This window comes from Rhincodon typus, chromosome 4 (assembly GCF_021869965.1).
Source record: "Rhincodon typus isolate 14 chromosome 4, sRhiTyp1.1, whole genome shotgun sequence".
Taxonomy (NCBI): domain Eukaryota; kingdom Metazoa; phylum Chordata; class Chondrichthyes; order Orectolobiformes; family Rhincodontidae; genus Rhincodon; species Rhincodon typus.
In genome coordinates this window covers 101,583,082-101,592,790 of record NC_063335.1, presented here as the reverse complement: position 1 = coordinate 101,592,790, position 9,709 = coordinate 101,583,082, and the positions used below count along the sequence as shown (strand labels likewise).

General features: G+C 39.7%; 1 protein-coding gene across 1 annotated transcript in view; it reads left to right on the top strand.

Moving 5' to 3' along the window:
- The first annotated feature begins 833 nt into the window (after positions 1-833).
- adgrb1a (adhesion G protein-coupled receptor B1a) overlaps positions 834-9,709 on the top strand; it is a 618,149-nt gene continuing 609,273 nt past the window's right edge. Inside the window, exon 1 of the mRNA XM_048596183.1 lies at positions 834-1,551. Within this exon, the coding sequence (XP_048452140.1) occupies positions 834-1,551 (718 nt within the window). The remainder of the gene's footprint in view (positions 1,552-9,709) is intronic.

Here is a 9,709-nt window from a genome sequence, read left to right as displayed (position 1 = left end):
TTCAAATCTGCAATGTGCGTGTGTGACAGTGAGAAAAAAAAGAGGAAAAAAAATCACAGTAATGACAATTAGATTTGAGTGTTTATCGGATAACCAGGAGAGAAAAGCTGCACTTTAATTAGCGTTAATTACCTAAATAGTTTGAGTTTGTGTGAAGATGTGGAATTCCTGATGCAATTTAACAAAAAAAAATGAAGCAGACGAGTCCTTTTTTAACAGAAGAACACACCAGTGTAAAAATAAGTTTATTTCGTGACTGCGTATTTTCGCGTTGCCACTGCTAAATGGAAGACGAATTGCGCCTTTAAATAATTAAAAATTAATCATAAATTCAAAACCTCTTGGGTCTCGTTGGTTGGAAGAGTTACGGGGAATAGAGAGAATGAATCAACGTAAAGTGGGGGGGGGGGGGGGGAGTAGAGGGGTGAGTAAATGTTAATAAGAGATTGTTAATGTACTTGTGGATATTAAAAGAAAGTGATACCTTGTTTTTTTTTAATTTTTCAGATTCAGCGTTGACAACTGTGTGACCCACTGGTATTCAGCCAGCACAGAAAATACAATTCTGAATGCATTGAATAAGAAACAGTGTCGAGCAGCGTTGGAGGGCAGGAACAATTATCACTTCGGGACTTAGAGGGTTATTCTTCGCTTTTTATTTTAACACAAAAAAATCCCAGGAATTTACCACAAGGGGGAGAGCTTGGACAAACCTACAAAGATTGCAATGAAATCATCTCCAGGTCTGTCTCTCTAAAAGGCGATCCTGTTATGTCCAGCGTCTGGGCTGCTGCTGCTATTTCCTCGGCGTTTCTTGGGCTAACTGACCTAGGATGAGGTTCCCTGAACCCGTGGGGACTGTAATACTCGCCGCCGCGTTGTGGACCGTGAGCGGCTTGGACCTGGGGCAGAGTCCGTGTACCACCCTGGTCCAGGGCAAACTCTTCGGCTACTTTTCCTCGTCGATGGTCTTCGCTTCCAACTCCTCGGTGTGTTCCTGGATTTTTCAGAACCCGGACCCTCGGAGGTACACGCTGTACATGAAGGTGGCCAAGACCAGCAACGTTTGCGACCGCCACCAGATCCGCACTTACCAGTTCGACTCCTTCCTGACCAGTACCCGCACCTACTTGGGCATGGAGAGCTTTGACGAAGTGTTGAAACTGTGCGACCCCTCAGCCCGCTACGCCTTCCTGCAATCCGCCAAACAGTACCTACAGATGAAGCAAATTGCCCAGCCCCGGACCAGGGGCTCCCGGCTCAAAGACAAGGAGTTCTCGGCTGAGTATCTGGTGGTGGGTAACAGGAATCCCAGCAAAGGAGCTTGTCAGATGCTCTGCAAGTGGCTGGAGACTTGCCTGGCCCTCAGCACCAGTTCCCGTCCCTGTGGCATCATGCAGACCCCTTGCTCTTGCTCCAGGGGCGAAAGCCTGGGACAGGCCACTGAGATGCTGGGCTTAAACAAGAAGGAGGACATTTGTCTGAAGGACGGCGTGTACTTGGAGCATTGCATGAAGAGCCCGAAGGGGAACGGCGAGACGGATGCCCGCGGTAAGTGACTTCCCTTGAGGACCCTACCTTCGCTTCAATTTCGGTTCCAGCTCGAAATCTCTTCGTGCTGTTCCCTCAAAACCGATTGCCGAGTTAAGTTTATGTTGCCTGTAAACGAGACATTTATGGATTACCCTGTGTATGTGAGTGTGTGTGATTTCTTTTTTTGTGTGTGTGCGCGAGTACGGTGGGGAAGTGCGATACGTGATACAGGTCAATGAGTTTGAAGGTTAAGAAATTGATTTGGGGATTGACAAGCGATCAGCTGGGGAAACCTACAATGAGGAAGATTAGTGAGTGAGGTTCTGGGTGATGGAGAACCACATCTTAGCCTCTGTCTTCGGATTGCTGCAAATTGCTGAGGCGATTTCCAATCACCAAACTAAACCTTTCTCTGCTTCCTCACTACATCCTCACTAACAGATTTTTACTATGACTGTTTTAAAATCTGAGATGATATTTCACTGGAGACAGCTTTCTGATGACTTTCAAGATCCAACTTTCCAACTGTTTCCACGTACCTGTTGATTTTATTTTTCTTTGTAACAATGAAATCGACAACATCTTGACTTTTTTTGTGGTGGTGGGGGCGAGTGAGGCAGAGGTGTGAAGATAATGCGTTGTCACTTTTGAAAGCAACTGGGTCTTTAAAATTTCGAAATGAAATCCTGTCTCATAATTTCCCTTTGGAATTGGGATTACAACCAAACAAAAAATCCGCGGGAGGTTTCTGGAATACTACAAAAAAAATTGCTCTTGTAAAGCTCAGAAATTCCCGTGCATCTTTCGAAATTTGAAAGCCGGATTTCTAGATGTTGCTTGTTCGCAGTCAGTACCTACCAAGGGGGTAACGTGCAGACCAGCAAGTCTGTATAAATGTGGAACAATCTTCCGCTTCTTACCCCTACCCCCCTCCAAAAAAAAGCCCATTTCAACAGTTCAAGGATACAGCTCTGTTGCACGCTACAACTTTCTTGCAAGGCTGGTTTTAAGCCCTTCACACTTCATAACATGTCCCCTTTTTAACATCTCTATGAGCGCTCGCCTGGTGTTCCTTGACTGGCACCATAGTCCTGTTCGTGCATGACGGGAGGAACAAACTGAACAAAATTAATCTGTACCACAATAAAAAAGGAAGTACTGCAGATTTTGCAAACCTAAGACAAAAATCTCCCCAAAACCCGCGCCCCCAATAGGAAATCCATTTAGAGGGGGGATTAATTTCATGATTCAAGATTGAGAATCATTAATAATGCGACGAAGCTTTTTTTTGAGAGAAGCAGAAACGGGAGATGGGGTGGGTCACGTATAACGGGGAGGTGGAGGAGGCGGTCTGCGAAACGGAACTACAGAAGGTGTTTCAGGTTGAGAGCAAGCGATGGTTTGATAGCAGAGACGATGCTAAGAGTTGTTGTCAATTTTTTTTGGTGACTGGATGTAGATTGTGCTTGTAATACATGCAACTATTTAAATCTGGCCTTAGTATGTTTCAATCAAAGTGCATCCCAGATGTCAACTATTGACAGTTCTGTGTGGTTAAGGGACAAGGGTGGAGTTTCATATGTAGAACTGTTTCTTTCGCGTATCTTAAAGTCATTTTGTTTTCTTCCTTAGTATGTTTTGGTAAGCAATGACAACGCGGTTTGTTTTGGAATCATTTGAGAAGGATGACAATTGTGAATGGCCACCAACAGTTTTTTGTTTAAAAAAACACACAGCTTCGTTGTTATACCTTATATACTCGGTGCTGTTTCTTGTCATGTTTCTTGTCAAGATAAGACAAGTTGTTATATGGCATCTATAGAACAATAGCGAATTGAGAATACATTAGGAGTCTCATGGCGACACATTTCGGGCGTTGGTGAGTGGTGAGCGACAATCTCACCTACTGGAAATTGGTTTGTGTCAATACGGGGTTTTGTCGACATTCCCAATGGTTATCAAAGTTTGACAGTTTGACTTATATCTCTGTCCCGCTGTCTTTCATTGCTCGTCACGTCACCACCCGGGCTGCCACAGACCCTCAATATGTTGCAAGTCCGGTTTTCGCAAATAGACGGCGAAGTTCACAGCGCTTATTTAGTGGGTGCAGGCGACTAAACGCATGTTAAAAGGTGTCGCCTTAAAGCACTGGCGATTTCAGTGATCATTTTCTATTGAGGGAGTGGGGATGGGAGAGCGACGCACAAACCAACATTGCAGCTATGTTAAACCAGCTCCAGTTGGTTGAGATGCGTCGCAATTGTTAGCAGCTTTAAATAAAGTATATTTTTGACAAATGGCTCCTATACTGGTTATAGACGAATCGTCTGGCAAAGACAGGCAATGTTGCAAATTAGAGTGAATATATCAGGATCCCTGTTCTGGAATAGACTTTCTAAATGATGGTACCATTTGGACTAAATGGATATCACAAAGAGGTACTGTGAGGATGGATGTCAAAGTGAAGCTATAATTAGGGATGGAGAAAATGAAAATCAAAGCCAGCAGTGAGTGCTGCATCATGGACTGAATGTATCTGAGGATTTTGTTCATGCTTTTAGACAATCAGACTCTTGCTGGAGCCTGGTGATAAGCACAGGAAGCCTGTGGAATCAGTGAGATCATTCATCTGCCAGTCATTTGATGTAATGTGTCCAGATCATTTCATAATTCACTTTATATATTTATTTGCAGATTAACAAACTAACCAGAGGGGGAAAAACATAGCCAGGAGACCTGAGTTCAAGTCCCTCCTGTATGAGACGTGTGTAATAACATCTCTGAACAGGCTGATTAGAAAATATTTGTTAAAAAGTATCTGAAACATAGTGGCAGACAAGTGGTGCAAGGTATTAATCTACCAATATTCTACCATATGGACCATTTGGACTCAGACTGATGAACATGATTCTCCCTCTAGGCTGTTTCTGATCTCATCAAGACTACTGTGACAATGGGGGATTGCCTCAGTGTGCACCTGCTTAGTCAGGAATTGCTATGGAGAATCATTGGTACAAAGTGAGCAAGACAGAAAAGATCAGAGCTCACTTTATACCTTTATGGATGTGCATAACATGGTATCTTACGTTTTCAGGTTTTGCGAATGTGACGTGATCTAATTTTTTGGTCAATCAGCTAACTAGTCAGATTTTCTGTGATGGATGCTACCCATCAGCACTGAAAATTGCACCTCATAATTACATCTGGAAGTGTCCTCCTCCAAACATTACTGTCTGAAATATTTCAGTTTCCACCTTCAGCCTTCACACAAAATTAAATATCTTGTGAGAATTCCATCAATTATGAATTTAATGCTATTATTCAGACTGAGTGGCCACAGTTAACTGAATGAATTTTCTTGTTCTATGTTTGAGTTCATCGTTGATCTGCAATTTTAAATTTAAAAAAAAATGTGGGTGAGAGAGGTTGGTGCCATTGGCAATACTTGAGTGGATATCAGCTGCCATCAAGTCATCTGCTGCAACAAATCAGCTGCTGTACTGTTCCAGGGGCTAGTTCCAGATGGTAAGATCTATGATCTAGTCACCTGGTTGCTGAATGAAATGTTAAGCTGTATGGCGATGCAAAGTCATAACAAAGAAAACATGGCAGGATGGACATTTGGGAAAGTCTCTGACATATTTATGTCAATATCAAATAAAAATTGATGAAATGTTATATTATGAAGAATCCTTCTCACATGATTTCAGTTCATAATTGGAAGCAAAATTTTGTAAACTTGAGGAATCAAGGGATAGAAATCACAGGGAAAGTAAAATTCTGCAGGAAGATCAGCCATGATTTTGTTGCATGACAGATAGGTTTGAGGAGTAATATGGCTTGTTCCTATGTTGTCTGTATGTTCATCTATTGCTTATGTTGTCATGGTGTAGAAAAATGTTTTGGATATTTCACAAGAGTGAGTCAATGCTTCCATTTCACCAACATTAGTGAAATATTTCATTTTATCACTGGGGTTTGTAATTTATTCCAAAACTACTTGCCCACATTCTAGGATTCCTACCCATACAACTCCTCCTCCCACCACTTTTGAGACAGTTCATTAAAACCTTCCTTTTTGATCACCTGTCTTCTTCTTAGATCCTTTGGTTAATTGCCAAGTTTTGTCTGGCAAAATTTCTGTGAAGATTTTCCTAAATATTCAACTATGGTAAAAGGACGACATAAATGCAGCTAAATCAAGTTGTTTGCATAGCTGTTGAATGATCTTTATTAACAGGATCCATTTGTAGTGAGAGGCTGTAGATTGACAATGACATCTGACATTCAGTTCAAAAATCCATAGCAAATGAGTTTAGAATATTTGAATATTATGTTCCTTATTAGTGTCTACCTTATACCAAAATGTATCAATGGGCTTTACAGAATGTTTTTGGAACAACAATTGTGTTTTAAAGTGGGAGGATAAGTCAATAAAACTACAAAAGTTAAATGTATGAGATCCTAATTTTAATGAAGGGATTCAAGCATTAAATTAGTTTGAGTTTCAGTAAGTTTAAATGCAGATTTATTCTTCTTAAGTTTTAAGTGAGTTGTACTTAAGATATGTGGGTGGAATGTGTTTAGTCATGTTAATTTGTATTTGACATTGTGCTGTACTTGTCAGAATAAGCCATAATGGTATAAAATGAAATTCTAATCTCCCCTCTCCTTCCATATGTCTCATTTTTGTGATCATAACATATTGAAAGAAAGCCTTTTAATTTCCCTCCTCCAGCATTGTGCAATGCACCATTCTTCAGTTGTCAGCTGCTCTATCTAGTGATCCCTTCAGGAATGTACATGTGTGGATATTTGGAAGCACAGTGCCAGGCTCCGCTCTGCTGGTCTCCATGGTTGAGCAGCCTAGTGACTTTCAATATCTAATTATGAATGACTATCTGAGTGATGTATTGCAAGATGCTTGATTTGTGTGGACATATCTCAGCATGACTGAGCTATCAAGAGAGCAGGGATTTTTTTTTGTTTAGAAGGAACTTCATCTTATACCACAATGCGCAGTATTTGTGTTGATATACTGTATATCAGTGGAAGCATCCCATTCAGTGTGAAAAGATTACAATACAATATATAACAAGAATTTTATTTTGCCCATTCAATCCAACAGTAACAAAAAGTTTTCAAAGAGATATTGTCTACATCAAGCCAAAGTATATCTGTTTTGAGAAAGGAAAGAATTTCCATTTTGTGTGTTAAAGAGCACCAATAAACATAAATATACCACAGTGTGTCACAAAACCAAGACCCCTCCAATTGGTTTACTTAGTTTACTTTATTCCCAACTTCAAAAGAAAACAGCAAGAAGAACAAAAGTTTTAATGTAAGGCCATTGAATATATGAAATGTCTCAAGGTACTTCATCAGTAAGTAGTGAACAATGTTGAGCTGGAAACAAGATATTTGTTGGGGCCAATAAAACCTGATGAGTGTTGACACCTTCAAAAGTTATGTGACAGTGGTATGAAATTAGGATCAAAGTGGCTGAACATTTTATGCAAAACTGAGAGTCAGCGAGATAAAGGACTCAGAAAAGGAACTTGGATATTCCAAGACAATAGAATGACAGTGTTAATTGTCATGTTTAGAGAGATGGAACATAAGTATGGGGGATGGGAATGATGGTTGAATGGTCTTGCAAGACAGGTTGTGCACAGCAGAGTTTTGGGCAATCAGTTCTTATTGAGGGAAAGAGGACTTAATAAGTGTTAACAAGAATTAGAGCTGAACTAATCATGGTGAGTACAAGGAATATTGTGGTGCATAGGGATGAAATGAGGGCCACGAGGTGAAGATAAGTGATCTCTGTGATGAAGACAAGGATTTCAATCTCATGTCTGAATTAAACAGGATTGCAAGAGAATGTATAATTTTGATGTTCTTGAGAGAACTATAGTCGGGAACTGTAGTGATGATAAAAGAACAGAGTTTATTGGTTTGAGAGAAATGGCCGAGAGCTTGAGCAGGGAACCAGCAGCAAGTAAATGAAAGTTGATGTGATGCCTGCAGATAATTTCTCATGACAGCACGTAAATTGAAAAAAAGAACAGTTATTTATTACTGTCTAAACCAGTCTCCTTTTGGCTGTTTGAGTAAAATTGTCAATTAACCCAAATGAACATCAGTTTTATTGCATAGCTATTCAATGTCATTCTCCAAGTACCCTACTGCTACCCAAAGGGGCATAATGTTAGCTCATTACAGAAACAGGAATTGTTAGTGAGACTCAGCAGGTTGTGCAGCATCTATGGAGAGAAAGTAGAGTTGATATTTAGGTCCAGTGACCCTTCTTCAGAACTATTTTTAATGATAGTTCATTAGCCTAGAGTGGCGTGAGGTGTTAGGTCTTAGAGGTGTTTAACCTATTGTATTATCTAGCCCAACATTACTTATTATCTGTCAAATGCCTTGGAAAAGTGAATATTATGTTATCAAACTAAATTTAGCAAATACTGTGGAATTTTTTTTGATACTTATTGGTATTTCCTGTTCTTATATCATTTTTAAATTGATGTATTGTTGGTTAGATGCAAAATAACTGCTGAAGATTTCCATTGTGATTGTTGTGATTTGAACATCTGCTAAAAGTTCATAGGATATTACAGGTGTTATTATTTGGGAGCTTGCATTCTGAACCAGAGGTAAATGGGCTTCTGGTTTCCAATGCTATGAATGTCTGATTTGTATTAAGAGGGGATCAGGAAGTCATTTGGAACAGTGAGCTAAAGACAGTCTTTCTCAGAAGTCAGATAGCTTAACCTAAATGACTAGGCAAGCCATATGGTGAGATAATTACTGACATGTGAACTTGGTGGAACTTTTAAAATCTACCAAAACATGTTGCCAGAGGCCAGGAGCAGTTTGAATTCGGAAGAAAAGAACCATTTCAGCTGAAGAGCAGAATATTTTTGTGGACTCAGAGGCAATCAGAGCTGGAAATAAAATAACAGACTCAAAGTGGTCAGACTCAAAAAAAAGAACCAGCCATTTCAGTAAGAAATTTAAAGTGAATTCTGGAGTGATACTTCACTGGGTTGAATGTCTGGAAAGGATATTGCTGGGGGAAAAAGAGTTCATTTTATTTGCTGTTTCTGATGAGAACTTTCTAAATTGTATTTTTTTTCTTACCTTTTGTGTAATAAGCTTATGTTCTTTTGGTAAAAGTACATTGACAGTCTCTTGTGATGTTCTGTGACTGACCTTCATGGTAACTGAACTGCAAAAAATGATCAATCAAGCCCAGTTTTCCTCTTGCAACTGATTTGTTCAATATGGAACATCAGCTTAGCGGATAACACACTGGAACATGGGAAGATTTTTGGAAACCGCAAAACCATTGCACAAACTAAATTTTGGCTTATCCATAACTAACATTATGACAGCTGCTCAGGAAAACAACCCCCAAGAATATTCCCATTGAAAATTTCCTTGGTGCTACCTGAACAATACGCTTTAACTGCACTATTAAAAATGTACCACCTTCACCAGTGTAACATTTCCATTTCCTGATGATGTTTCTTTGAATTAGATCTGTGGCATGTTCCCAGCACTCTCTATTTCTACTTAATAAATTGTCCATGCTTGGGAATTTGGACTGAGAATTGCTTTAAAATGCCCAACTCCTCCTCTCGACTCTGCCTTTTAAATTTAGTTCTTTTTTAATTTGAATACTTAGACTATCATCCATTCTTATTGTCTCCTAATATTTAATATTAGCTGTCTGGGGACCACAGCCATGTCATTGAGATCAGAACAACCTGCGTCAAGTGAAGACAGCAACAGAATCAAGTCTGTTGGCTGGGCATTTACCTATTTAGAAATACGTTTGTTCTGAGGAAAATTTGGTACCTTTAGCAACACAGCAAGAGGGTGAATTAATTCGTTCAGATAAGCAAACATTTTGCAGCTCTAAGTTACAGAAGATTTTCTGTATTGAGCAACTAATATAGACCTTACAGTCCTATATAGACCTAAATAGTGTTGGATAAAGCTAGATGGGAATACAGAGACAGGCAGCTCTAAAGGAACAAGGTTAGTCAGCATTTGCTTTGCACATTCAATTTTTTTTCCATTTCAAGTTGCAATTTGCAAATACTGTTCGTTCTTCTTGTTGTACAATAGATAAAGTCAATCCCTAGTGTACTATTGAATAATATAG